At 49.6% G+C, this 27232-nt stretch overlaps 13 protein-coding genes across 13 annotated transcripts; 6 read left to right on the plus strand and 7 right to left on the minus strand.

The window, feature by feature from the left end:
• Positions 1 to 97: 97 nt before the first annotated feature.
• RAD52 (recombinase) lies at positions 98 to 1402 on the minus strand (the record flags this gene model as incomplete). The annotated part of the gene is made up of 1 exon (XM_019130332.1): positions 98 to 1402. The coding sequence occupies one exon, from the start codon at positions 1400 to 1402 to the stop codon at positions 98 to 100; it is 1305 nt and encodes a 434-aa protein (XP_018987239.1).
• A 388-nt stretch (positions 1403 to 1790) lies between these two features.
• BABINDRAFT_160141 (uncharacterized protein) lies at positions 1791 to 3890 on the plus strand. The gene has a single exon (XM_019128080.1). The coding sequence runs from the start codon at positions 1877 to 1879 to the stop codon at positions 3800 to 3802; it is 1926 nt and encodes a 641-aa protein (XP_018987240.1). The 5' UTR covers positions 1791 to 1876; the 3' UTR covers positions 3803 to 3890.
• Positions 3891 to 3930: 40 nt separating this feature from the next.
• BABINDRAFT_174514 (uncharacterized protein) lies at positions 3931 to 5276 on the minus strand (the record flags this gene model as incomplete). Its single annotated transcript, XM_019130963.1, has 3 exons — positions 3931 to 4499; positions 4569 to 5154; positions 5253 to 5276. The coding sequence occupies 3 exons, from the start codon at positions 5274 to 5276 to the stop codon at positions 4048 to 4050; spliced, it is 1062 nt and encodes a 353-aa protein (XP_018987241.1). The 3' UTR covers positions 3931 to 4047.
• A 1326-nt stretch (positions 5277 to 6602) lies between these two features.
• Positions 6603 to 7860, plus strand: BABINDRAFT_58724 (uncharacterized protein; the record flags this gene model as incomplete). Its single annotated transcript, XM_019132314.1, has 1 exon — positions 6603 to 7860. One exon carries the CDS (start codon positions 6603 to 6605, stop codon positions 7725 to 7727), a length of 1125 nt encoding a protein of 374 aa, XP_018987242.1. The 3' UTR covers positions 7728 to 7860.
• Positions 7861 to 8065: 205 nt separating this feature from the next.
• BABINDRAFT_160142 (tyrosine/serine/threonine protein phosphatase) lies at positions 8066 to 11635 on the minus strand. Its single transcript, XM_019128081.1, has one exon. It carries the CDS (start codon positions 11199 to 11201, stop codon positions 8130 to 8132), a length of 3072 nt encoding a protein of 1023 aa, XP_018987243.1. The 5' UTR covers positions 11202 to 11635; the 3' UTR covers positions 8066 to 8129.
• A 418-nt stretch (positions 11636 to 12053) lies between these two features.
• Positions 12054 to 14388, minus strand: BABINDRAFT_160143 (uncharacterized protein). The gene has a single exon (XM_019128082.1). It carries the CDS (start codon positions 13914 to 13916, stop codon positions 12450 to 12452), a length of 1467 nt encoding a protein of 488 aa, XP_018987244.1. The 5' UTR covers positions 13917 to 14388; the 3' UTR covers positions 12054 to 12449.
• A 652-nt stretch (positions 14389 to 15040) lies between these two features.
• On the plus strand, positions 15041 to 15653 carry BABINDRAFT_160144 (uncharacterized protein). Its single transcript, XM_019128083.1, has one exon. It carries the CDS (start codon positions 15239 to 15241, stop codon positions 15455 to 15457), a length of 219 nt encoding a protein of 72 aa, XP_018987245.1. The 5' UTR covers positions 15041 to 15238; the 3' UTR covers positions 15458 to 15653.
• Positions 15654 to 15932: 279 nt separating this feature from the next.
• Positions 15933 to 19481, plus strand: BABINDRAFT_179460 (Ran GTPase-binding protein; the record flags this gene model as incomplete). Its single annotated transcript, XM_019131088.1, has 2 exons — positions 15933 to 16011; positions 16578 to 19481. Exons 1-2 carry the CDS (start codon positions 15940 to 15942, stop codon positions 19479 to 19481), a joined length of 2976 nt encoding a protein of 991 aa, XP_018987246.1. The 5' UTR covers positions 15933 to 15939.
• A 369-nt stretch (positions 19482 to 19850) lies between these two features.
• On the plus strand, positions 19851 to 22097 carry BABINDRAFT_182843 (uncharacterized protein; the record flags this gene model as incomplete). The annotated part of the gene is made up of 1 exon (XM_019131173.1): positions 19851 to 22097. The coding sequence occupies exon 1, from the start codon at positions 20319 to 20321 to the stop codon at positions 22095 to 22097; it is 1779 nt and encodes a 592-aa protein (XP_018987247.1). The 5' UTR covers positions 19851 to 20318.
• Positions 22098 to 22369: 272 nt separating this feature from the next.
• On the minus strand, positions 22370 to 23413 carry RFC2 (replication factor C subunit 2; the record flags this gene model as incomplete). The annotated part of the gene is made up of 1 exon (XM_019131612.1): positions 22370 to 23413. The coding sequence occupies one exon, from the start codon at positions 23411 to 23413 to the stop codon at positions 22370 to 22372; it is 1044 nt and encodes a 347-aa protein (XP_018987248.1).
• A 525-nt stretch (positions 23414 to 23938) lies between these two features.
• Positions 23939 to 24970, minus strand: BABINDRAFT_32269 (uncharacterized protein; the record flags this gene model as incomplete). Its single annotated transcript, XM_019131580.1, has 1 exon — positions 23939 to 24970. One exon carries the CDS (start codon positions 24968 to 24970, stop codon positions 23939 to 23941), a length of 1032 nt encoding a protein of 343 aa, XP_018987249.1.
• A 689-nt stretch (positions 24971 to 25659) lies between these two features.
• Positions 25660 to 26118, plus strand: YAE1 (Yae1p; the record flags this gene model as incomplete). The annotated part of the gene is made up of 2 exons (XM_019131630.1): positions 25660 to 25754; positions 25809 to 26118. The coding sequence occupies 2 exons, from the start codon at positions 25660 to 25662 to the stop codon at positions 26116 to 26118; spliced, it is 405 nt and encodes a 134-aa protein (XP_018987250.1).
• Positions 26119 to 26635: 517 nt separating this feature from the next.
• BABINDRAFT_6552 (uncharacterized protein) lies at positions 26636 to 26954 on the minus strand (the record flags this gene model as incomplete). Its single annotated transcript, XM_019132454.1, has 2 exons — positions 26636 to 26879; positions 26929 to 26954. The coding sequence occupies 2 exons, from the start codon at positions 26952 to 26954 to the stop codon at positions 26636 to 26638; spliced, it is 270 nt and encodes an 89-aa protein (XP_018987251.1).
• Between the last annotated feature and the right edge of the window lie 278 nt (positions 26955 to 27232).

Raw genomic sequence — 27232 nt, forward strand, 5'->3', positions numbered from 1 at the left:
GAGTGGTTTCTGGCTGACTAGGTGGATTTGATTGAGAACCCCTGATCTTGACCAGCCTATCCATGTTAGTATTGTCCAAGCCTATGACCAAAGATACTTACGCGACGTGTGGACGCTTGGTGGAAGCACTTGGCGGAGCTCCCACGCGCTTTGGGGCGCGGGGCAGAGCCACTGGAGCCAACACCTTCTGAGACAAAGAAAGGGGCTTGCTAGGAGCTATGTTGGTGCGTTTAACCGGCGTACTCTTGGTGGGATCAAGGGTGTACACCTTGCGCAACGACGGGGACTGGAAGTGGGGGTCGAAGGCAACTTCCAGTGGAACTGGCAAATTTGTCTGGACGGCGGTGGCGGCCTTTGCAGAAAAAAACGTCACGGTTTCTGGGACGAGTTCTGGTCTGGTAACAACGTCAGATAGCGGGGTCGCAGGTGCTGCGGCTAGGTTCTGCCCACGACTGGCATCAGGGGTCGCCATCTCCGTGTGCGGCCTCTTTCTGGTCGGTGACTTGAGCACACGAGCGTCGGGGGAAGGGTTTGCAGCCGGTGCCGTTATTTTGGCCGTGTCGGGCTTCTCCTTGCTAAGAACCAAGTTCATTTCATAGTCATCGAGTTCATTGATCCCGTCCAGCGCGAGGTCAAGTTCATCCGAAAAGAGGAATGAATCGTCAAACTCTTCGGCGTTGAGAGAGTCAAACAGCGGCGGCGGAAGCACCTTTGGGGCAGCCACCGGAAGCGCTGCGGGCTTTGCTCCTTCGATCTGTCTCATCAGAGATTCCCTTGGCGTCTCTCTCAGCATCACATTGGCGACACTTCCATTCGTCCTTGTGTGGCTAGGGTTAAGGGCAGATTTGGCCACCGCAGGCAGCGCCATGATTGGCTTTGGCGTGTGCGACGGGTGTCTGAACAATTGATGCTCAACCATATCAGACTGAGGAGCCTTTAGCTTGGATACTTGGTTGAGGTAATTCTTATCGTACATGCAGTTCCCTAAGGCGTTCCCGAAACACCGCAATGCGCGCTTCAAGCCGTCCGTCATGGCTTCCTTCTTGCACTTCTCAAACGCCATCGCGCGCGATTTTGCGTTCTCGATGTGCCCGTATCCGATGTCCTCGTGGTACGTCCCGTCGCGCAACGTAATGCGCACCGTGATGGAGAGCCCCAAGTTAACTCTTCCCGAGCCGTTGTGGTCGTCTACAAAGTCCACCTGCGTGCCTTTGATCTCTGAAGACCAGCCGTTAAAACCAAAGATCTGGTTCGCAAGGTTGATCGCTTTGAACCCCTCAAGGTAGCTCACCCGGCCACCGCCCGCCGGTCTGGTGCTGATGAACTCAGGGCCAAGCTGTTTATCTAGATCGGCGCGGATGCGCTGTATCTCCTCCTCCGTGTAGGGCGTGGTTGAGCTCATGAGTCTGCTTTCAACCTGTTTTCGCTTTTGAGTGGCTGATGGTGACTGTCTACCGTGTTAGACTGGTTTAATTGCGTGCGAGATAGGTTGCGTATCAAAAGGGTCCAAAGTGTGTATCTAGCTACTTAATACGGATATGCGCTTCAAATTGCGAGTGGCAAAACCAACGCGCGCTTGGAAAAAAAAACATCGAAAATGAAAAAAAGCGATGGCGTTTGTTTACCTTTCGTGTTGAAAAAAAAGACGTGGCTATACCAGGTCGTGTCCTACCGGTCGTGCCATACCAACCGGCTCTAAAAACTGTGCCGCAACGCTTCAGAAAAAAATACACAACCTACTGATCCCAGTACTTACCAGTTGCCAGCAAAACCCAGCCCAAGCCTCTACCCTTCAGTTGTGCTCTTGATACAGCCGCTTTGATCTAAGCGAGAACCACACACCGGGAATTCATATACAATTGCTCCGTCCCCAGCAATGTCGTTTCCGCCACAGAACCCGACCTTCCGCACTGGCTCCGTCGCTTCGGTGTCGTCCAACGCCACAGTGGTCCCGGCGCCAAAGAAACAGAAGCCATACTACTACCACCAGTTGTTCAACAAGGTTTTGAGGCAGAGATTGCGATACTTTGACCGTGTGTCGGTGGTGTTGGCGCTCGTTGTCAGTTTGCTCCTCAACCTCCCCACCGGCGGCTTCTGGTCGTACTTGCTCCTCGTGCCCGTGAAAACCGCGGCGTTATGGTTGGGCTTCCACCTCATCAAGTCCTCCCGCGAGATCCACGTGCGTGTGGACTACATGCCGTACAAGACGCTAGCCGGCCGCCTTTCCGGCGAGCTTTTGAATTGGAACTTTGTTTCCGTGATCATTGGCTTTGCCATCTCTTCCTGCATATACTACTTGTTCGTCTACTTGTCCTTCGATAGCTTCCCGTTGGCCATCGAGACCAAGACCCGAGGTAAGGCCTTGGTCAACGACGAGTTGGTCTATTACATGTTCTTTGTGGGGTTCAGCTCGGTCGTCTACTCCGCCAGACACGTCGCCTTGGACTTGAACAGACTCCGGTTCAAGTACGCCGTCGCCCGCGTCAATCCCCAGTCGGTCTATATGGACCAATGGGGCAAGTTTTTGCGCAACGCGGTGGTTATCTCAACGGTCACCACCTTCATGGCTCCAGTGGTCTACTTCTTTACCAGATTCCTCATCTACCGCACCTCGCTTGTTCCATTACTTGTCTTGGGCTACAGCACCGCCATTCCACCCTTCAAAATCTCCTTTGGTTTGTTTACCAGACTTTTCGCCAACAGCGTCATATTGACCTTTTGCTGGGAGTTGTTGAACCACTTCTTTAACGTGTACGCCCAGGTTGGCTGTCTTGACGGGAAAAAGCCATTGAGCACCTTCTCCAACGACCCTATCAACACCTTGTTGACGGGGTTGCGCGATAAGAACGCCTTGGTGCGTTTGACCGCGTTCCAGGAGTTGGCCTTCTTGGCCACCGCCGAAGACCGAAAGTTGAGAGAGCCGTTCTATATCGCCCACAACAAATCTAACTATGTCTGGTTGGCTATTTTGCAGGAATGCTCCGCGGTTGTCAAGGAAACGTGCAAGAGCATTACCAGCAGGCCCAAGGTGCCAGAGATCCAGACCACGGACACCTTCGAGAAGACCTCGCCTGCCAGTATCTTTGGCAATGCCAAGCCAGCCTCTACGAATTCCGTGCTTGATTCGCTAAACGTCGACCTCCGCTCTCGTTCCGTGACTCCGCCAACCGCCAACAGAGACTTTTACGTGCGCCAGCCAACCAAGACCAGGTCAGAACAATTGAAGGAAAGCTTACAGAGGATCAAGGAGGAAGACCTCTCGCCAGCGCAGTCCTTCCTCAAGTCGGCCTACACCCAGGCCCAGGCTCTCTACACCACCTACTACAAGAACTTCCTCCACACGGCCGTCGGGTATCCCTTCCGTCAGACGGTGACCCTCGATGTTGAATCACGTGTCGTGAACGCCACTAACTTTGGTAATGCGCTCATTGCAATGTCCTACCTCACGTGGAATGCGCTTGACGAAGACTCCCAGGGGATTGTCAGCGGTTCCTTGACCGACGTGCTTGTGTTGTTGGAGAAAGCCATCTCTGCCTGTGCCGAGTATGTCGATCATCCGCCAAAGAACCTTTACAAACCACTCTCAGGCGATGTTCAGGCCACCGGTATGGCTGTGCTCCACGATTTAGCCATGGAGTGTTTCTTCCAGTTGACCGTCAAGTACAACGAATATCTTAATGACTTGTTGTTGCCTCCTGACGTGTTCCGGTTGGCCAAACTCACCATTGATAATGCTATCGCCGACCAGCAACAGCAGATGCGCGAAAAAGCTGCGGCCGGCGATCTCACCATGGAGATTTAAGAACCCCTTCTCATTTGTATATTAACCCGACTATATTAGTTTCTTTCTGTGTGACACGTTTCACATTAATTTATTAGACTCCTATTATACAAGCTTGTAGGCGAATTTATGGGGTGGCATAGGATAGGGATCAGTTTCTGTATATCTAAAGCTTAAGCACTGATCCAGCCTTCTGGGGCCAGGTAATGCCACAAGACTAGATGTCGGGGTGCTGTCAGACAGATAGGAAAGCGCGAGCAGAAAACTCAGGCGCTCAAGATTTCTTCGTTATGGACCGCCCCATACGTGGTGTAGGACACCACCTTTTGGCCGAAGGAAACGCGTTTGCGGTTTGGTGGTTTGATGCACACGTGGTGAAAATAGGTTCCGTACTGGAAGTAGCTCAAGATGGACGAATCTCTTCTGCCAACACTGGTGGCATGTTTAACCAAGACGCTTTTGGGGCAAGATTGGCTTCTAGTCCGTGGAAGGAAGGGCACCGGCGGGGAGCTGTCGTAATCGATGACAGCGCTAGTTGGAATATGGCATACGTTTATGGTTGCAAAATTGTCGCATGCCGGTAGTTGTACATCGATACACTTCGGTAAAGAGGTGGTTCCCTCGGGAGCAAATAAGCCCCCTTCAGAGTTTATTCGGCTTTCTGATTTTTGTCTCGATGTATGTGTCACGGCGAGCGTAATGACGAGAAGGGTAATTCCTATAAGAGACGAAATGCACAAACTGCTCTTTGGAATGTTCTGCAGAAGGTTACTTGAAAATGACTTACCGTCGCTATTTCGCGTCATGCTGGCGAGGGCAAGAGCATAGCCTATGAATTCCACGCCTAGCACACCATATAATGGACGAAGGTTCACGCTTGGGGATAGATCAGAACCTCTGAGGGTTTTCATGAAATACTCTCCTTGAGCCACATACCCCAAGATGTTGGAAATACATTTAGCGGTTCCCATAATCTCTATCGCTTCAAGGAGCAGAGTACTTCTTTGCGCCCTTATTATTAGGATGAGAAGAGCCACAAGCGTTACAACTTTGAGATGGAAAGGCTCGGGATTGCTTTCCATAAGGGTGGAATCATGGTCGGATCTCTTGCGGTGTATCAAATAGCGGAAGAGCCAAGCACAACTAGTGACGCTGCCTCCAACGGCAAACACTAAGTCGTAGGAATATAGGAAGGATGTGGAATGATGCGTTTGCTTATAGCTATGGGGCATGTGGTAGTTGAAGAGTAAGCACGCGATAAATGTAGTGTAGCATGCGGAACCCAAGACATTGAAAGCAATTGAACATGGAACAGTCGGAAGTTGGGTGTGCAGTCTACTGTATTGGTCATATTTTGGTTTGTTGGCATAAAACTGGAAAAAGTAGTAGGCACTCTGTGACGTTAGAATTAATTCGAGCTCGCTGCATGTGAGATATTTACCAATAGTAGGGAGTAGCTCCAACCACATACCACAGGTACCACTTGGGTGGACATTTGTAGGGGTACTATGGATATAGGATGGAAGCAGAGTGAAGAGTAAAGATAACTTCTGGCAGTTCGTATTCCGGGGTCCTGGATATATATACCTGCGGTAATTTCCGCTTTACGGCGTTCATGCGACTTTAATTTATTTGTCTTATACAAAGGCCTATTTTTTTCTTAGCGATAAAGGCTATACGAAGACTGTGAAACATGCTGAACGAAGAGGGACCTAACGTGTAGGGGGCTTGCCAGGGTAAGTCGCTGAGCGAAGAAATAGTCACGTACATCCGTTAAAGCAGTTCCCAGGAGGCGGGGAAGGAGATTGCAACCTAACAGAGACAGGAGGCACCTGCATGACAGACGATTTTCTCTACCTGCCAATATACATACGTGTATACCGTACCAACAGAGACAATAGGATATCGCGGTCTTTTTTTGTGTGTGTGTGTGCTAGTGGGACCTCGTTGGTAAAATAACGAGGCTGGGGATGAACGTGAAACTTTGTCGGACTGGGGCCGCGATTCTCGCACCGGACAAAGACGTAGGCACATTCGGCGCATCCTTCTGTGCGTGTAATATGCGCACTCTAAGCTGAAAGCGGAAATATTCTCCCCGATAAGAGTGTCGGAAACTATATGCCTTGACGACGCAACTTTTAATCTCTATTGGTCTATTCTCGCGTCAAGAGATTGAGGCCTAGATCACTCAAAAGACCTACCATCGGATGGTTAAGTTGCTCTCTAAACCCGACCAATCTCATTATCCTGGGTGTATCTGAGGGACATAATTATGCGGCTTAAACTCACGTAGTACCGCCGACAGAAATAGCGTACATGGTTGAGGTAGCAAGATGCGTGTAATATCAGTAATGATATTGATGTTCATAATATATCATAATGCAATGAGTTATAGCAAATTTTATATCATTGAAAATATTTTGACCGGTTAATTTTTATTAATATATATCAGGTGCTAATATTGATATTATATAACGATTAAGCTGCCGTTATATATTCTCATAACATTTTAATACACATTTAGGTGAAAATCACCCATTAACCAGATAGTAATACTTACATACACATTTAAATTCTTCGAGATATCAATAATATCCTTGCTCATCTATATTCAAACTCTACAAGATATCGGTATTTACGCCAACACTTGTGCTTCATTGTATATCCTGCATGTGAACTCCTTGGAAAAAGTCACGTGAAATCATTGAATCAGGCCAGAGATTCCCCACGAACCGCGCCATTATATATCATCACCTTCTGTACCCACTAAATTCTTTCAGGCGCACCAAAGCCCTCCTTATTTTCACCGCGCCTTCCTAAAATGCTCCTGAATACTTCTAGAACCATCTGCAGATTGTCCTCGGGCCGTCGCTTTGTGGCGCAGTACATCCCTAACGACTTCAAGCCGCCATTCATCCCGTTGACCTCTGAATCCGGCTTCGCTGGGGCCGTGGGTAACACCCCATTGCTCAAGTTGAACAAGCTCTCTCAAGAAACCGGCAGAAATATCTATGCCAAGGCTGAATTCATGAACCCAGGTGGTTCCATCAAGGACAGAGCTGCGTTGTTCATTGTAGAGGACGCGGAACGCAAGGGCTTGATTGCTCCGGGCGGTACCATTGTCGAGGGGACCGCGGGAAACACTGGGATTGGATTGGCTCACATTGCCCGTGCCAAGGGATACAAATGTGTGATCTATATGCCAAATACCCAGGCTCCTTCCAAGATGGATTTGTTGCGTTTGTTGGGTGCAGAGGTGAACCCCGTGCCAGTGGTGCCGTTTACCGACCCAATGAACTTCAACCACCAGGCCAAGAGACACGCCGAGTCGTTGGACAACGCTGTCTGGACCAACCAGTTCGACAACTTGGCGAACAGACAGGCGCACATCGAGTCTACCGGGCCGGAGATCTGGGCCCAGTTGGACGGTCAGGTTGACGGCTTCACCTGTTCCACTGGTACCGGAGGCACCTTTGCTGGTGTCACCAGGTACCTAAAGGATATCTCCGCTGGGAAGACACAGTGTGTGCTTGCTGATCCACCAGGGTCTGTTGTGCACTCTTACATCCAGTCTAATGGCGAGGCTCTTGACAGATCTGGTGGCTCCTTCACCGAGGGGATTGGCCAGGGCCGTATTACTAACAACTTGGCCCAGGACATTGGCTTGATCGACTACTCCATCAAGATCCCGGACGCTGAGAGCATCAAGATGGTGTACAGGTTGTTGGACGAGGAGGGATTGTACGTTGGCGGTACCGGAGCCTTGAACGTGGTTGCTGCCGTTGAGGTGGCGAAGAACTTGCCAGAGGGCTCTAACGTGGTGACCTTGTTGGCCGACTCTGCCCACAAGTATGCCGAGAGAATTTTCAGCAAGAAGTGGTTGATCGAAAAAGGATTGTACGAGCACATTCCAAAGGAGTTGCAGAAGTATGCGATTCTTGCGTAAGTAATGTGTCCTTGTATATAGGAAAGTACAACAAAATGGTTAGATAACCAGAGATATAACCGAAGGACAAATTTAGTTTAAATTCCAAACTTCATCTTATCGGAGCATTGCCAGTAATTTTCAACTTAGCTTGAAAGAACACTAATATGCTATTCGCAAATTATGTACATATTCGAGCTCTCTCGAGCCATTTGGCCAAGATAATTGTCAATACGGCATAGAGCTTTTGAATAGGAAGCCAATTAGCCATACAGTTTGGTAGATTACCCCGTTACATCATTAAGAAAAGCGCACCTAGAACCTCAGAAACAGCATTCTTACTAGTCCTACAGATATAATACAAATAAAATGGGAGTGAAATCAAAATCTAAGAGTCAGCCTCATGGTCAACCACAAGTCCTTCTACGTGTTGATATACGCCTTGTTCAAGGATGTAATCTCTCGACACAAGACAAACCAGTCAACCTGTCTCAACCACTCCACCTCCTTCTCGACAAGTGCCATTTTAGACAAACTCACGTTACTAGCAGCTGCTGACGATGGCAAGGAGCTCAACGTGTCCAACCGCTGGTGCTTCTTCGAATTTCCCTCCATCACATGCACCATCAGTGGCGGAGGCGACACCACAAACAGCGGTATCGGCGACATCGCATCTACGCCACATCTAAGCGAGATGGTTGACGCCTGAGAGGCGAGGGAGGACATACTCGGATTCTTCTTCAACGGTTTCTTGCGAGCCTGGGTTTCTTCCCACTTGAACATTTCGTAGAAGAAGCGGAGGTTCGGCTGGATGATCACATTCAACCGGCGAACGCGCACGTACATATACGCCCGTGGAAGGTCAATCCCCATTCGGGTCATCACCTCTGCAATAACTACCGATGCAGACCGTGATACGCCCACTCTGCAATGAACCAACACTTTTTCTTTAATTTTGAACGCCTCGCGATCAATGAATCCCAATGCCTGGCTCATTACGGGCGCTAAGGTATCGATTCCATCGTCTTGAAGGTCGTCAATCTTCATCACTTTGGATATAGAATGGTCATTGGCGATGTTAAGGATATTGACCGTGTCTAAAGTTGTGGAAGTCACCACTACATCATCTTCTTCCTCCATCCAGGGAAGCTTTTCGCCTATGGAAATGATTTTGGTGATGCCCATTTCCCGCAAGAGTGTCAAATTCAGTGCATGCTTGAGGCTGCCCAAGTACAAGTGCGGTAGGATTCTCGATGGTAACGTCCCATCACAGTCTCTAAGCCAGTCGTAGCCGTCATTATCGCTAAGCGCAACCACACTCTGGCCCACGAGCTCTTCCATTTCCACAGGCTCAAATGTAAACCCGTCAACCTTTCTAAACACAGGAGAGTATTTGCGGAACAACGGTTCCACTTTGATGAGGAATTCCTGGTCCGACGGAAAGATAAAGAAAGGGCGGCCGTACTCGTTATGGAGCCGCATCAATGTCTCCCCATAGCCGAGCCCTTGTCCGTACATTGTCAAACAGATTGTAAGGAACGAGTTCTCGGTGTACCCGTCAGAGGAATAAAGCAAGAGAGGGATGCCATGGGTCAGCGCAAAGAACAATACCTTACACAAGTTCATAATCGAGGAGACAATTTCCTGGGTACAGCTGCCCAAACGGAACGCACCCGAGCACGCAAAGTTGAGAACGAACGGCTCGTAGGCTACCTCGGGGCTCTTCACAATTCTTTCAAGCTTCTCCATTAGAGCGGAGACGTAATCAGCATGGGGAACCCCACCGTTTTCATGGCACTTGACAAAGATCCGCCATTTCTCACGAGGCGGTGTTGAGAGCACATAGTGGGGGTGCACCGTTGGGTCTTTTAACTGGGCAGCCAAATTCTGCGGGTTGAGACCCATCAACGAAAAGCTGGGATCACAATAACGAGGAATAGCTACATCCTCATCAATATCCATATGGTCGCGGTGCAAGGGCTCGAAGGTGTCGCACTGGGTATTGTGCCAGTCTAGGGTGTTTCCAACCCAGACGTGATCGAAAAGCCGGGTAGCGGAGCTCATCTTGGCAATCTCAAGTCTTTCCTTCAAGAGATAGTTTACATCCCAGCTTTGAAACGAGGCGAGGTCCGAGGGGGAAGAAATGCACTCGGGATCGGTATTAGCGGAATCGGCTGATAGCGGACGGAGAGCAAAGTACTTCAGCTGGTCTATATGCAACCGACTTGGCGCAAGAACACTGCCGGTAGATACTTCAATGACGGAACTTTCGGCTTTTGGAGACATGTCAGGGAAGAGAGGAGTTGTAGGGGCACTGTGATCGGGTTTAACCGGAGCGCTTTCGGCCTGGGCTAAACTGGCTGGGATTGCAGAGCTCTCATTTTCACCTGGTATCGTAATATTGCCATAGAAGGTTCTCCTGGGGGATATTTTGGTTGCCTCTCTTAAACCCTTGGTGTGCTGCAAAAGGTATGTGTTATAAAACTTCTCGTCACCCTCGCCAAAATCTTTGTGGTACTTCATCTGGGCCATGTTTACAACCCGTGCAAGCGACTCACAACGGCAATTCTCTCCGCTCCTATCTGCATGGTCGTCATTAAAGCAGTATACGACAATGTCAGCTACCTGGCTGACCTTGTTACTCTGGATGTGGTAGTTACGTAGGGTAATGCCCGCAGGAGGGTCCATGACACGGAATAGCGGCTTACATTTGAGCTTGACGCAGTCCTTGTACAACCGCTCCTTCAAGTCAGAGGTATCGTGATGCTTTTTAGCGTACAAGTCATCAACCAAGTCATTCACCAAGCACCGGAGATCCTCTCTGCAAATGTTTAGCTTTTTCATGATCTCCTCCAGGTCAACTGAGTTCTTCAACTGGGCAGAATCATCAAGAAGGCCTGGCACCTTGGCTGAACGGAGGGTCATGAGCATTCTGACCCGGGGAGCAACCGGCGGCAGCTGGGTGCTGGTGAAAAACCGGATCTGGGTCAAGTTTGCGTGGTGGAGGCCGTGGAGCCAAGGAAACATCGTCTGTACCGACGGGAGTTCGTGGCTAAAATACCAGTCGAGGGCTTGCTCAAAGCGGGGGACTGTAAGGAGCTTGATATCTGCATCACCATAACTGGCGGTCTCGGAGAATAACGAGGTGTGAGAGCGAAATTCCGAAGAGTCGATAGCAAAAGGGTTTTCCGCTTCTTCCTCTTCCTTTTTGCAGAGATAGCTGGGAGTACCCTCTTCCTCGAAGGAAACGGTATCATCGTCGACAGCACTAGGGACTACTTCGAGGTCAAAGGCAGGGGAGAACCGGGACCTGAAGCGGTCTCGTTCGTAGAGCTGGTCGTTTGATACCGAACTAGCACGTTTGATGCTCTTACGGGCCTTTGACTTTGTGACAGAAGGCCCCGGAAGCTCCATGACGGGGGCTATGAGTGGTTCGGAGATATCCGATTTTGGCGAAAGCGTTCTAGGATCGGCTTTTGGCGAAACAACAAACATGGTGCGAATGCTGAAAAAGGGATAAAAAGAGTTGGAGGGAGATTTAAATGAGGGGATGGCCGAGAAATGATGAGAGTATGGGGGAGGACTGATGTGAGAGGAAAACGCAGCTCAAGAGGTTATTTCGGAAATCCGGTTTGTTTCAAGCTTAACACTGTGGGATCTCCAGTTGGGCGGAGAAACAAGGGTGGTGATAACAGGAACTGACAGGATATCGATAACGGGCGAGAAATTTTGGCGCGTGCGGAGAAAAACAAAAACTCCCTAAACACCGGCTAAGTTTGACAGGTGTGTAAGGAATAGTGACTAGGGTCAGCGTGAGCAAAACTAATACGGCACAAGAGAGAGGGAAAGAAAGAGATACGGCAGGTTTTTGATTGAGTCGCCAAAGTTGAGATAAGCTTTAAAGCTAAACAATTTGTATCAAGATAGCGTTCAAGATAGCGTTCAAGAGCAAGGTTGGGGGTGGGGAAGGCTTTGCGGCCGTGCCATTTCGCGCACGCACATGAAACTGCGAGTGCATGTAGGCTACCTATTTGAGACGGGATTTGGCCGGCGGTAGCGCCGTGACTCTAGCCGCATGGTTTTTTTTAGGGGGGAGTAAATATGGCTTTGGTCAGGTACAAGCCACATAGGGAGTGACTGGGGGCTTTTCGAGAGTAATTAATTTATAAAACGGTGAAAAGTGATTTGCTGTGGGCTTAGGGTAGAAATGCAGAGTGGTCCAGGGTAGGCATGGTTCATGGAAAAGAGTTAGCGGGTTTGTCACAGACAAATTTCGACGATATCATTGTTAGAGGGGTCATGTCTTTTAGACCCCAACTGGTTACATCATAAGGTGACACTGGATTTTCAAGACTTAGGTTAATTTAATCGGAGTGAAAACTTGTACGGCGATGCACATCAGCTACTAGGGGTGGTCTTTAGTCCATAATGTAGCTTCGTAGAAATATATTAAGCGCCTGAAGATGTTCTATTTTAAGTGTAAAACAGCATTTGAATAGTGGTTCGCCCGGTTGGTCGACCAAAGGCTGTGGACTTATGAGTTTAGCCGTCCCATTCCTGTATATCAAATTACTTATACAGCGTTTCTATCCGACCCAAGACTTTTGTTCCGAGTCAGATCGGATAACCCATATTTCGTTAAGGCAGCTTCCATCTAACCAGAGAGGAATATACTGTGTGACAACGTTGGTGACCAAAATTCGCCTAAATAGATTTATCAAGGGACCCCGAGATTTTTGTCCCTCACAGAGGCTCATTTGGCTTCATCTCCGTCATCATGAACGTCTCGTCGGTGTGGGGCAGAATCTGGTCAAAATACCCCGCCATGCCTCCCGCTGCAGGGGTATGGATACTCCCACTCTCATGCTGGCCTAGCTCCACGTGTTGTAAACCCATCGGCTCTGTTTCGTAGTCATCAGGGGATAGCACGCGGAGAAACTCAATAAAGTCCTGGATATACTCACCAAAGTACAGTTCATCCGTTCCCTGTGCCTCCTGTTTTACGCTGATCCGCAAATACAATCCGGGGACCCGGTTAATGAGCCAAAGCGCCATAAAGGTCACGCAAAATACATAGCCCACGGTGGCAGCACATGACGCCAACTGGTATGCGAGCTGGAGGTAGTGGCGGTCGATCCAGCCGCCCGCAATACCACCGGCGATATCTGCCACTCCATTGAGTCGCGCAACGCGTTTGCTGGCAAAGATACCGGTGAGCAAGCTTCCCAAAAGGCCTCCAACTCCGTGGATAGCAAAAATGTCGAGGGTGTCATCGATTCGCATCCAGAATTTGATGCGGGTGGCAAAATTGCAGACCAACCCACCGAGAATGCCAAAAATAAAGCTCAGCCAGAAGTTGATGTACCCCGCGGCAGGGGTCACCACAACAAGCCCTGAAATAAGCCCCGAGCAGAATCCCACTATCGAAAGCTTTCCACTAATAATATAGTCGATGGTGAGCCATGTCGCACCCGCTACACACCCACTATTGAGTAAGTTGATCACCAGCATGAGTGTCTGCAAGGAGATGTTGAACGAGCAGCCACCGACAAAGCCCGTCCAGCCGATAATGCAGAAAATGGTTCCAATCGTGAGAAAACCGGTGCTGGAGCTGCGGTAATGCGTGAGCGTGTCCGTGGCTCGCGGCCCGAGCATGTACGAATAGGTGAACGCTACGACCCCCGACATGGTGTGGACCGGATTACCACCCGCAAAATCAAGCGCCTGGAGGCGTTTCAACCAGCCGTTCGCGTTCCAATACCAGTAGACCACGGGGTTGTAGATGACAATTGCCCAGACGATCACAAATACCACCAACGGGAGGAGCCGGCCGCGCTCGGCCACGACTGGAAACGTAACAGACGCGGTGGTGAGCTTGAAGAGGAGTGTGAAGAGCGCGTGGCTGTAGGCATGCACCGTTCCACCAAACAGCGCGTCTGCCACGGAGTTGCTATTGGGGTTGAAGAATCTGTTTTCCATGTGACGGAAGCAGGAAAAGTAGAAATTCCCAATAAAGTGCAGGTTGTTGTTGGTGGAGTACAGGAGCGTGTAGCCCATGACAAACCATTCCACCGCAATGATTGGAAATATAAGCCATGGGAGCGCGAGCATTGTGAGTGCGGACCTGCGTTGCGTGAGCCCCGAGTAGAAGAGTGAGAGTCCGAACACCATGAGCATCACGAGGACCGTGCATAGGAGCATGAATACCATGTTTATTGTGGTCTCGGTGGAGAGCTGGGGGGATTGGCCCAAACTTAGAGAGACTATCTTTGACATGGAAAATAACAGATAGTGGAGAGAAATGAGTGGAGAGAAATGAGTGGAGAGAAGTAAGTGGGGAAGAGTGGAGAAAAGTAGAGAAATAAGTGAGGAGAAGTAAATGGAGAGAAATGAATATGGTGGGATGACGGTGAATGTATGCTCTTTTTCAGTGACTGAATTGGATGATGGAAGTGAGACCTGTTACTCTGTCAGGTATTGGATTAAAGCCTCTAGCGCGTACTAATAAGATTGTAGTTTAGAACTTTAGAGATGGCTTACCTATAAGCAGGTTTTGTGTGAACCGTTCGCGTGTGTAGCCGGTTTCGGATGCTATGGCCTAAGCAATACAACCTGGTGGTTTTAATGTAGAGTTGCAAGATGGAGTGGAAAGATGGAACTGAAAGGTGGAGTTGAAATTTCCCCACCGCACTTAATATCTGTCAGTTACAGGCAACTGCTTACCAAGGAAATGAAAAATATCTGATGCATCATGCAACAGCATGTGACCGCATTAGTCCTATCGGGCCTATCGTCGGCGCGCGGGCAGAGATTAGGTCCGGGTACGCCGTTGATACATAGTCCCTCTGAGAGCATTGGGGGTGGTTAGACGGATATATATCTCAAAATTTTTAGTAGCAAGCACTTTATCTGCCTCATCTAAGCTTTACTAAAATGGATATCTGCAAAGTGAGCCGTTAGACTTATGGTTCTGTAAACCCAGGCTGAATCCATCATGGGATGTCAGCTTAAGGTCTAGAGACTTTGTCTACTATACAGCCTAAACAGAAACTTTTGAGTTATGTTACACGGGTTAGAAACTTTGGGGTTTTATTTCGGCCCTGCCATTCTCGTATATTACATTCTTAAGCTCTTTCAAGAGAAAGATTACGCTAGGCCGGACGACTTGAATTGAGAATATTGTGAAATGGCATACTTAAAGCCAAGGACAGCTGAACGCGAGGATGTCATCTAACCATGCCTGTGCACAGTTTGGGAGATCCAAGGAAGCATCATAACAATCCAGCTACGGTTTCTGTCTGCTTGATGTTAGTTATGCAAGCTCAGTTGACGGGCAAGCAAGAAAAATCGAGTAAGGTTCTAATCCATTCTTTATTAGACACTAGATCCCGCCCATAGTACATGTACTCAGGATGTTCCCGGCAGGCGTGCGCTCTGGGTTATGTTTTGCAATAAAGTATTGAGAAAAAAGTATACTATTTCGTGATTGGGGTTAGGTGAGATTGCCATACACCTTTAATATTTATTTTAAAATGGACTTGTTTCGAAGCTCAGACAACAGCAAACACATTGAAACGGCACAGACCCCAAAATATGTCATACCGCTTGAAAACCGAATAAATGACTCATTTACAAGTAATGTCACGGCTGAGACCGCCACCAACCACGGTATACCACTTGAAAACCCAAATGACTCATTTGCGAGTGATATCACAGCTGGAATTGCCACTAATCGCACTTTTATAGTGTAGTGCCCTAACGACCAACCTGTCATAAGTTAGAATCCAAATGACCTGTCACAGGTCAGAACCCATTTGTAAACACAATGGTGGCGTCCTTGCGTGTAACCCAAAATACGTGACTCATATAGTCATTCACAAACAATGTATTCCTCTAGCTTTAGATCATCAGATGTCAGTCACCTCCTACGCTTATCGGACTTTTTCCCATGACGTTTACCCCACGAGCCATTCTTAGCCCACGCTCGATGCGGCAATTACTTGCACTGTCCACAGTGTTTACTTCTCCTGCACAGAACTGGAAAACGATCGAAGCGTCCACTATTGTGCGGTAGACGCACGCCGAAAAACTTTTTAACGCTGGCCGTGACCGTAGATCGGTAGAAAAGACAGAGGCTCGTTTTGCCGTCAAAAGGTGGTTACACAAGTCGAGATATTAGTTACCCGTACACGCCACATAGACCTAGACCCTACTGCATTCAACTCTCAGTAATATGGAACAGCAAATTCAACAAGCCGTTGAAATTGCGTTGAGTGGTACCTCCGATCCCGCCTTAAAGAACCAGGTATGTATCTAGCAATCAAAGAGAGAAGAAATGGCAAATGCGGAGGATGAAAGATAGATAAAGATGCCAGGCTCACAAGGCTACGTCCAAAAATATTCCCAGTCAACAGATCCCAATATTTCACCGAAAAAAGACTGCAGAATCAGGATTATGAGAGGTGTTTCCACAGAGGTTACAAGAAACCTGTTTACAAGATATCAACGTCAGTGCTCATATGAACAAACGGTGCGCTAGCCTAAGTGAAACCCCAACCATATGTCTATGAAAGTGATTGTTATCTTGGCCCTACCCTCCAATCTTGTATCCTACACGTTGCATGATCCATGTCAACCCATCAGTATTTCAAATGACACGTCTTCAAGCATCATTTTTCACACCTCAACCTTTGTCAGTTGTCGTATAAAATTCTCTGGCTTGTGTTCTACCAAACGGTGTCTCACGTATCTTATCAAATTCTACCAGTCTTTTTGTCATCATACTCTGTTTGTCTGATGTCGGCATGGAAATCTACCCATCAGACCTCTCTCTTCTTCTCCCCCCTCTTTCCTTCACATACTAACCTATAGGCCATCGATTTTATCAACCAGATCAAAAACTCGCCCGAAGGCTATGCAGCCTCCATCAATCTCCTCACAGACGACCGGCTTGCGGAACAAACCAAGTTCTTCGTTCTCCAGGTCATCGAGGACCATATCCCCAGCTTGACAAATGAAGAAAAGTTCGAACTCAACAAGGCACTCTTCGAGCACCTCGCACATTTGCTCGTGACTAACAAGAACGACCCTGTATATATGAAGAACAAGCTCGCGGCCATCTTCGGGACGCTCTTCTGTTCCGTCTACATCAACATCTACCCCAACTTCCTCAAGGACTTGTTAGGTTTGACCACGACAGCCAACCCAGACCTCGCGACGGACTACTATCTCCGCACGTTGGGCAGCATCCACAGCGAGATCGCAGACAAGTTCATCACGCGTGAACGCGCAGTCATGGATCGCAACAACAACTTGAAGGATGCGATCCGCTTGAACGACATGACTAACCTTACGGAGTCATGGAAGCGCATTCTCCAGCAGTATGGCGCGGCGTCGCCTTCCGCACTCACGCGCGACATCCTCAACAACACACTCCGCAACATCGGAAACTACATTAACTGGATCGAAATCTCGCTTGTCATACAGGAGGACTACGTACGTCTCATCCTTCAATTCCTCCTGAAGCCGGAGCACCAGCTCGACACGTGCGCGACCCTCAGCGAGATTATATCCAAGAAGATGAAACCGCAGAACAAGCTCGAGCTTCTCGGGCTCCTCAACCTCACTGCATTGATCGCGTCCATGGACCTTGTGGCCTGCGACACTGAGTTCGTCGAGCATGTGGCGCGGCTTGTCAACGCCATCGGCTGCGAGCTCGTGCTCGTGTTGGACGACGATGCGTCGTCGCCTGAGCTCAAGGCACAGGCGAACCAGCAGTTGCTCCAGCTCTGGCCCGTCGTCTTGGGTCTCTTGTCGCACGAGTACGACGATGTCTCGCAGCAGGTGTTTCCGTTCGTGTCGAGCTACCTTCTTGCGTTGAAGCGGTGCAAACACTTGATCTCGCACGACCTTCTCTCGACCTTGCTCAGCACCATCATCATGAAGATGAAGTACGATGAGGATGAAGACGGCACGGATGAGGAGGCCAACGAGGTCTTTGCCGAGGTCAGACGCAACTTGAAAACGTTCCAGGATGCCATCGCAGTGCTCTCCCCGGAGTTATATGTCGAGGCCATTGCCGTGGTGATCAACGAATCGGTCTTCAACGATGCGAACGCAAAGGACTGGCGTAAGATTGAGTTGGGGATCTTTGAGCTAGCCAACTACTCCGACAGCTTGCGCGCCAACCTCTTGAGCTTGCCCAAACAGGAGATCGTGGCGTCCAAGCCGTATGCCATCTTCCAGGAGTTCCTCGTTAAGGTAATCAACCTCGATATTCACAAGTTGAACCACCCGTTGATCCAGTCCATCTTCTTCGAACTCATCGTGCGCCACTACTCTTTCTTCAACAACCTGGAAATGAAGGCTGCCTTGACAAACCGGGTGTTGGAGTTGTTCACATCACAGTTGGGCTTGTTCAGTAACGACACAAAGGTCCAGTACCGTTGCTGGTACCTCTTCTTCCGGTTCGTGAAGCTCACAAAGCCATCGCTTGCGCAGCCGGTGATCGAAGGTCTAGTTCAGCAGCTCACCGGCAGCTTGTTGGTGATCCGCGCACTGGTGCCGTACAAGCCCGCGGAGGGTGAGCTGGAGCATGACGACGACATTGTGGACGACAACTTCGACAACCAGTTGCACCTCTTTGAAGCCATCGGGATGCTTGTGTCGCTCATGGACAACCTGAACGTGCCGTTCAAGGCCAAGATGGTTGAGCGGGTCCTTTCGCCTTTGTTCAGCGACGTACAGCGATGCATCGGCCAGCCATCGCAGCTCAATCTCTACCAGGCGCACCACTTGCTCATGGCGGTGGGGACGTTTGCACGGGGCTTTGCGTGGGAAAGTAACGCCAAGTTCGACGACGCACTCGTGGCACCGTTCAACGACGCGTGCCAGGTGGTGCTTGTGACGTTGGAGAGCTTCCACAAGCACGAGATTATCCGCGACGCGTCTCGCTTCGCGTTCGCGCGTTTCATCCCGATTGTCAAGACCGGCGTCCAGTTGCACTTGGCAAAGCTCGTGGCCCTGATCTTGCTGAGTGACCTCCGCTATAGCGAGTTGAGCGACTTCTTGAGCTTTGTGGGCCAGATTGTGCACACGTTCAACAAGCACGCAAACATCTACCAGTTACTCAATGACCTCTGCACGCCGTTGATCAACAAGGTGTTTGCCATGGTGAACAGCCAGAACGACGCCACCAGGCCAGACATTATTCGCGACAAGATCGTGTTGAAGAAGGCCTACCTTACGTTTTTGGCATGCTTGACCCAAAACAACGTCACCAGCTTGTTGATAACTGAGACAAACAAGAACACGTTTCCGGTGATCTTGGAAGGCTTGTTGGCGTACGCATACGACGTCAGCGAGCCCCAGGTGTCGAAAATGGCCATTGTGGAGTTAATGAACATCGTTACGGTCTTGGGGACCGGTGCGATCTGCGACAAGGAGGATGGGTTTGGCAGCACCCTCTCGGTGGACGGATTTGGCGACTATCTCATGGAGAAGCTGGTGGCATTGGCGTTTGAGTTGCCGTTTAAGAACCCGGACTTTAACGTGGCAGATGCGCAGTTCCGCTTGCTAGCACAGGAGATTTCCGCAATGTTGAAAACGTATTATGGGGTGCGAGGGGAGGTGCTAGTGGGGTACTTGAAGGGGTACTTTGCGAGCATGGGGATCGCCGAGGGGGTGGGGGCTGAATTTATACAAGCGTTGACTGAGGGTGATGTGAAGCAGTTTAAGCAGTATTTTGTGACGTTTATTCGGAAAATGAAGCAGTAAGCTGGAGGCATGCCAGACATCACCGAAGACGCTGAACGCTTGAGGCTTTCCCAAGAAACATGAATTTCCATTCCCTGCTAATCCAATAAGTTCTAATCCCATCCAATTGCACATAAATCCATTCCCCATCCCTATTCAATGCCATGTTCGTCATTTCATGGATTCCACATTTGAGCTACTCTCTCTATTTCTCTGATGCCAACTAGTGCATCGCCAGATTATTCCCTGTACATTAGGTGAATTCACCTCCCCGCATTCCCCATAAAAGTTAATTACCCAAAAATGCATAAATTTTAATACAAGTATATATATTCATTATTCATCCATTGATTCTAAATGGTAAAAATAATTCATATAAAAAAAATCAGTATAGACTTCGTTAACACTGGAAAAGAAACTGTGACAGGGGCCATGGCCCGTCATGTGGCGTTTTAGTCCCGCAATCTCAACATTCCCATATACAAACAAGACTGACATGTTCAAGACCGCTTCAGATTTTTTTTCAATTTTTTTTTAAACAGAGCTGACAACTAGAACCCGTAGTTTCCAACTTTCGCAGATCCCCACCTGTCTTCCAATCAGTTTAACCCCGCTGCTCACCCCTCACGACTCGGGGACGGTCATTATCACGTGACCTTGCCTCCCACGAAAACCAGAGAAAATTCAGGAGATCACTCGGCCAATTAGCCGCCCAATTCCATTGAACAATCGATATCCACCACAAATTCTTAAAGCATATCCCAAGCATATTCTAAGCATATCTCAAGCATATCCTAAGCACATCCCAAGCACAGCCTTCCAAGCGATTGCTTCCAAACATACATCAATTGTCCTATCATGTCAAATATAATCGACGATCCCTCGATCATCACCATGGGCACCGGCTACGCCAGTGCCGAATCCCACGCTGACTCCAGCGATGCCTTATCCAGGCTTCTTGACTCAGCCATTGCTAATGCTTCTGCTGAATCGGCCATTCCACTGGTGCCGATAGAACTAAATGCGGTAGAAAAGCTATCCGTGAGTCCTGTGACCGTCAAGAACCCCGCGTGTGTCTATCCCCTTGAACTTCTACTTGTGTTGAGAGAGTCGCCGTTGGTACCGGACTTGAGCCCTGAATTACCCGATGCGGACTTCTGGCGCTTTAAGGGAAAGTCCCTCGTCCAACAGTCACCCCAGCCCAAACGCGAGTGGGCCAGCAGCGTGGACCGCAGTGACCGCAACGACCGACAGAATCGCCGCTCTCGCGCCAAGGGCCGCGGCCAGACCCACGTACGCGATGAGGCCCCCGACTTGGGAGACGAGGAGGCCGAGCCCGAGTGGGATGACGTCGAGAGCAGCGGCCACGACATGAGTAAAACCGTGCAGGACTTTGAGAAGTGGCGTGCCCAGATGCGCATCAAGGAGCGCAAGCAACGCGGTGAGGACATCAACGAGGCGGAGGTGCTCCAGCACGTGGAGCAGACCGCGGCCCAGGCTGGTAGTGCTGTCGACAGCTTCTTCTCGTTCAAGTCGAGCGCCAGCGATGTGGGCGAGCCAACTAACAGTCGTTTCAGCAGTTTCTTCACCCCGGTAATGGAGTCGAACCAACTTGCTTCGCCGCTAAGCGAAGCCAAAGACGAGACTAGCGGTGAGGACTCTGGGCCTCGCCCGGGCTCACGGTTCCTTGCGATGACACAGAGACCAAGCCCAAGCCCACAACAGTCAGCCGAGACGCACGAGCCGCCTCGTGCCAACGACTCGTTCTTTCAGTCGTTGATGAAGAAGGGCAAGGATGAGGAGGCTGTTTCGTCGCCGGGCACCCCCCGCCAATCGGGCTTGATGGCTCTTTTCAACAATGGGAGCAGCTCATCGACTCCAGCACCGCATTCGCCTGTCACTCTGGCCTCGCGAACTCCAGACCAGTTTCCGGGAATTCAGCAGTTACCGAGGTCCCAGCAGTTTGTTCCTGCGATCCAAAAGGTTCAAGGCCAGAACTTACCCCCAATCCAAGCCCAAAAGTTACCCCCTGGAATATCCCAGTTGCCGCCGGGAGTCCAGTCCCAACAGTTACCTGGAATGCCTCCGGCTGGCCAGTTCCCTCAGGGAGCGCAGCAGCTACCTGGAATGCCGCCGGGTGGTCAGTTTCCACCAGGAGTCCAAGGCCAGTTTCCGTCAGGAGCCCAAGGTCAGTTCCCGCCGGGATCCCAAGGCCAGTTTCCACCAGGGGCCCAAGGCCAGTTTCCACAAGGAGCCCATGGCCAATTCCCACCGGGAATCCCAGCCCAGTTCCGGGGGCAAGGCCGTGCACAGTACCCACCACAACACCAGTTCCGCCAGGTACCATCTCATCTCCAGGGACAATCAAATCCCAACCAGCCACTGCATCTCCAGGGCCAGCCGCCTTATATGCCCCAAATGCCGATGAATTCGCAGCTAATGGGCCAGGCCCTGCCGCAGTTTCGCCAGGGCACCAACCCGAACTTTCCACCAGGGTTCATGGGTCAGTTTCAGGCCCCAAGTGGCTCGCCGCAGCAAATGCCAATGAATCTCGCCGCGGGTGGGTATCCCCCAGGCTACGCGCCACAATACTACCCAAATGGGAACCAGGGGCCTCCGGGAAACAGAACCCGTTAGACGCTTAATGAACTGTAAAGAAGGGAATGGATTAAGAGGGTAGACTAATACCCATAGGTAGAGTGTCCCACCCCCTCTTGGAGCATGACATTGCTACCGCAATACATTTAAAACTATGGAGAGTAATGAACAAGGATACAAAGATATTTCAGTGTATTTCACATTGCGGGTGGGTGACTGCGAACCAACATACCCTAACCTTACGTGTTAGCTGCTACACACACTATACTTCATCTAGATTAACACTCACTGCTTTGCAGTATTTCTCGTAATCACAAGATCAACGAAAGCTGCGACAACAAATTCAACACCTGTACATGCTCATCCGCCCCCGCGGACAACCGCTTATCCGTCTCAAACAACACTCGCGAAATCCGGCTTTTCTGATCCGGCTGTAATGAGTCGTCCAAAATCAACAAATCATGGACCTGGCTCAAAATTTGTACACTGCTCCACCCCTCGAGCATGACGTCATTGACCGTCGTGAACAACTTCTCCATGTCCTTGGCGGCGCTTGCGGCGATCAACCTTCCAATCACCTCGTCGGGGACCACTCCTGCGATTTCCAAAATCGATTTGTTGGTAATCTCCGCCACTTCATCCCCATCCAGGTGCAATCTGGTTGCAGACTGCAAAAACGTGATGGCTTTTCTTAAGTCACCGTTCGCGATGCGCAACACCTGCTCCAACACACCGGCCTCGCGGTTGACCCTCTCGGTGTCCGCGACGTGCGCGAGACGGGCCAACGCGTTAGCGTCATCCAACGGCCGGAAGCGGAACTTGGAGCACCGCGACGCTAACGGGTCGATGATACGCGTGATATAGTTGCATATGAGGCAGAAGCGTGTGACGCCGGAATACGTCTCCATCGTGCGTCTCAACGCCGATTGGGCGTCACTGGTCATCGAATCAGCCTCATCTAAAATAATGATTTTGTATGGTGGGCATGGATAGCGCGCAAGGTCGTCCGCGCTCGGGTTAGACACCGTCAAGCGGGCAAAGGTTTTCACCTTTTGCCGCACAATCAGGATACCACGCTCGTCCGACGCATTGAGCTCGAGCACGCGCGACTTGATCAAATTCGGGCCGTACAACTCCTTCGCAAGCGCTAGAACCGTTGATGTCTTCCCCGTCCCAGGCGGCCCGTAGAAAAGCATGTGCGGGAGGTTCGCAGACTGCAACGTTTTTTTCAACACCGCAACCGCGTGATCCTGCGATGCCACGTCATCGAGGTTTTTCGGGCGGTACTTTTCTACCCACGGCGTGTGCTGCGACTCGGAGGGAGTTTCAGAGGTTTGTGTAAGAATGGAGGACATTGGAGTGGGATGGGAGGGAGAGAAAGAGGAGGGGTAAGAGTTGGAAAAACGCTGAAAAACGCGTGCGCGCAAAAAAAAACTACGCGTACGGAAAAACGTTCTGTGCGCGACACGGTACCATAATGAATGATGGCAACGATGGGTAAGACCCAAGTTGAAGGTTTTGGGGTTCCAATAGGAATTAGATACTGATAAAGTTTCAATTATAGTTGTACAGTTAATAATGTATTTTGAGATAATTCGAAATATAATGTAATTGCATGTTCGTTCTAGCCATATAGAAGTGAAGTGATTATAGAGTATCTTTGCTACACTAAAATATTAAAATTAGATGTGCAATGAGGATAAAAAGTCTAGGAATAGGCCCAGACGAGTGAAAAGTCAGGTAGTATATACTTTTTTCTTTTTCGTGGAATTGCCAGGATATCTAAGAGCTATGGCTGGGAAAAGGTCGGGTAAAACAACGGTTTCTCGCTAGAGGTGCCAGACTATGCCAAAAAAATGCCAGGTGATTGCCAGTTACTCCTAGTTCACCCCAATCACACTCAACTCCAACGTCCAGACTCTCCGAATATGCACCTTAATCGAGGTCACCTCCTCCAATCCAATCACCTTGTGGTTTTCCACCGGCACATCCAATATCTCGTGGCTCCACCAGCACTTACGCGCGGGTTTGCGCCAAAACAATAACAACTTCGACGACGTATCATCTCTCTTCTTAGACCTGGATCTGTTTCTCGACACCGACCGTGATGCCTTCTCATGAGCTGAGTGCGCCAAGTGCGCAAAGCGCGACCTAGCAGTCCTAAGCGTTGATCCCTGGGAGGACATCGCCTTCAACGAAGTGGACGACACCGACGGGCTCAACGCCGGTGAGGAAATTTCGGACTCCTGATCTTGCGGATGGGTCAATCTAACCAACGCCAACGAGTTGACCACGGTCTTACCCGGCTCCATGGACCGATGGCCCCACAAGTCTTCCACAGAGTAGCCGGAGGCGCACAACATGTCCAACAAATGCTTTTCAGCCGCACCGAGTAGTTTACCGGGGACATACCCCAACCCGTCAAATACCCGGCTGTTGCCGACCAAGGTGCTGCCCGCAGCTAACTTGATCTCGCGCATCTGCTCCGCGGACAACTCGTCCTTCGGCGGTATGCAGTAGTAGTCCAAGTCCTCGCGCAACACGATGATGGACGGCTTTTCGTGGAGTACCTCCGCATCGATGGTGCCGTCCTGGTACTGATCGTGCTCGCTGTGTACCAAGTCGACGGCAGCCGCGCCAAACGCGTTCAAGATGTACTGGAAGCACTCGGGACTGAAGTTGACATATACAACATCCTCCTCTGTGAGGTTTGTAATCACGTTGCCATCAATATCGACAAACACACCGTTCGGGAAGAGACACAACAAAATGCTTTCGGGAAGACTCATGAGTTCGTCACGCGTGATCGTGAACATGGTGCCGCGGATGTTCAAGTGGATTTTTGCGTTGAATTCATCGGTTGGGATGCCGGTGTAGGCATCCGGGCTGACCTGGGTGATGATGTCTGTCATGGACGGGATTTAAAGAGAATTAAAAAAAGGTTTGGCGGTGAGAGATTTGGCAACTGAGAGGGAGTGAAGCTCTGATACTATGGTAACTTGCTATGGCTCCTGCGGAAACTTGGTGTGAAGCTTACTCTGGTTCTCTGCTGGTTGCAACGAGTAAGAGGCAGCCAGACTAGATTAATTCAATTGGATTCCTGGAAAAGGCGTATAACAATGGGTGTCACAGACGGAATATGGAGAAAGAACGGCTGGTGTATCGGTATCAAATCCCTTGCGTTTATCCCGGCGTGTTCCCGTTGAAAAACTGCCTGGTGAGGGCACGCAGAACGTACGGCTCTAAACTAGGAAATGTGGGTGGTTTTGCTTTTTACAAAGAATATCCTTGGGAAGCCTAGTTATTATTTGTGGTTTGGTATTGATCTGACCCGTATTTCTTTCTCTACCCATTGGTAGCGCCCTGCCTTTACCGTGTCTCTGTGTGTTCACCACCTATCCGCTCTGGCCCTTTGTCTCCCGGCCATCTCTGGTGGTAAACTTTGCATCACGTGCGTGTACTCTGTCACAGGCAATGACTAATCCTGAAGGCTAGCCCGTTCACAAAATCGGGACCTCAAGGTAAAACTATTTGCACCGCATATTCCAGAAATTCACTTCCAATTACAACCATTACTATGTCTTGCCACGGATCTTGTTGCATGCAAGGGGGGGACGAAAGCGACTTCTCGGACGATGATGTGTGGGCTGGCGATGAAGCCAAGGTTGTGCCCGCGCAGGTGGACACCAAGGAGCAGTATGGGGCGATTCCAGAGGAAGCCGAACATGTGGACACCTCGTACTTGAGGAGGAAGCATGCCAAACAGGGCTATGTCGACGGACTAGCTAACGCGAAAGAGGGCAGCTTGCAGACCGGCTTTGACAACGGCTACGGGCAGGGTGCTGCTCTTGGCGAGAAGGCTGGCGAGATCTTGAGCACCTTGAGGCAATTATCGCTAGCCGGAAACACAAAGGCTGGCGAACTTTTTGAGACGGCCAAGGCGGAGTTGAACATCCAGAACGTGCTTTCCGTGGCGTACTTTGACGACAATCTTGACCTCGAGGCGCAGCACAAGGTTATTCAGAAATGGGAAGAGGCGGTGGATAAAGTGAGTCAATAGAATATGGGTATAATGAAAGGTAATGAATAGATGTGGATCTGTAGAGAGTGAGGTGTGAGCTGAATGTGGGATATGTGGATGTTGAGGAATTATCTGATATATAGCTGATGAGATATGAGGATATATATTGTGACTTGTGGCTGTTACATTAATGGTGGGCAAACCGCAATTACCTTATAGAGCCTTATTGCAAGGATTGTAAAGTGCTGGGTCACGGAAGATATACATAATGATGCCTTAAATTTTCCTGGAAACAATTTCACAGACAATATCGGTGGAGTATTTAATAATCTATCCTGGGACAGATAAGCTAAGTGAGGGGTTAGCTACTCAGTTCACGTTTAGATAGGCTGATGGACTGTGTTTTATAGTGCGATCCTTCGGCAGCAATTAATATCGGATAAAGCTGACAAGTTATTCAAAGTACAACGGACGCTACCGCCTCTTTTCAATGAATGTATTACGAGCATGTCGGGAATAATAGACTTATATACAAGGGGCAAACTGAGAACGTCTTCTAGTTCTTGCTGGCTTCGTACTCCTTCTTCAATCTGGTCAACTCCTCTTCGGAGATTGGTGGGATCGGAACGTCGGCAAAATCATCCTGATGAAGGAAGTTGAACGTGTAGGCGTAAATACCAACGGGGATGCTTCCGACAATGAACAAACCGGCGAGGTTCTTCCAGAAATATGGTCTTCTGGCTCGCAACATTGAAGGCGTCATTCTGAACGTCTTCCGGTCATAGTAAGAGTTTTGCTTGCTGACAGGGTTAGTACATGCATAGACGGGCATAAAACGGAAATACCTACTAGTTGTAACCGTTAGGAGAAGACATTATGTGTGGTTGTGGTCTTAGTGGTAGAGCTGAGCTCAGAGACTTTCTTGATAAACTCGCCTGACAAACGAAAACCTGAGCAACACAAAGCGACTTACATGTGATGTGTCACGTGATGGGAAATTTTGGTCTCATCACATTGATTGTGGAGGACGATGCTGAAGATGTTAGATATACTCCAAGGGACAAAAAAGCAAGGACTTTGTATTTCTTTAGAGAGCATAAAATTGATATGCCGATGGTCTTCGGACGTCATATCTATCCGGACTTTCAATTCG

This window comes from Babjeviella inositovora (assembly GCF_001661335.1).
Source record: "Babjeviella inositovora NRRL Y-12698 unplaced genomic scaffold BABINscaffold_2, whole genome shotgun sequence".
NCBI lineage: Eukaryota > Fungi > Ascomycota > Pichiomycetes > Serinales > Babjeviella > Babjeviella inositovora.

What these genes read in the sequence shown, in the direction of transcription:
- BABINDRAFT_160141 (XM_019128080.1), top strand. Translation starts at nt 1,877, where the DNA reads ATGTCGTTTCCGCCACAGAACCCGACCTTCCGCACTGGCTCCGTCGCT.
- BABINDRAFT_160142 (XM_019128081.1), bottom strand. Translation starts at nt 11,201, where the DNA reads ATGTTTGTTGTTTCGCCAAAAGCCGATCCTAGAACGCTTTCGCCAAAA.
- BABINDRAFT_160143 (XM_019128082.1), bottom strand. Translation starts at nt 13,916, where the DNA reads ATGGTATTCATGCTCCTATGCACGGTCCTCGTGATGCTCATGGTGTTC.
- BABINDRAFT_160144 (XM_019128083.1), top strand. Translation starts at nt 15,239, where the DNA reads ATGGACTTGTTTCGAAGCTCAGACAACAGCAAACACATTGAAACGGCA.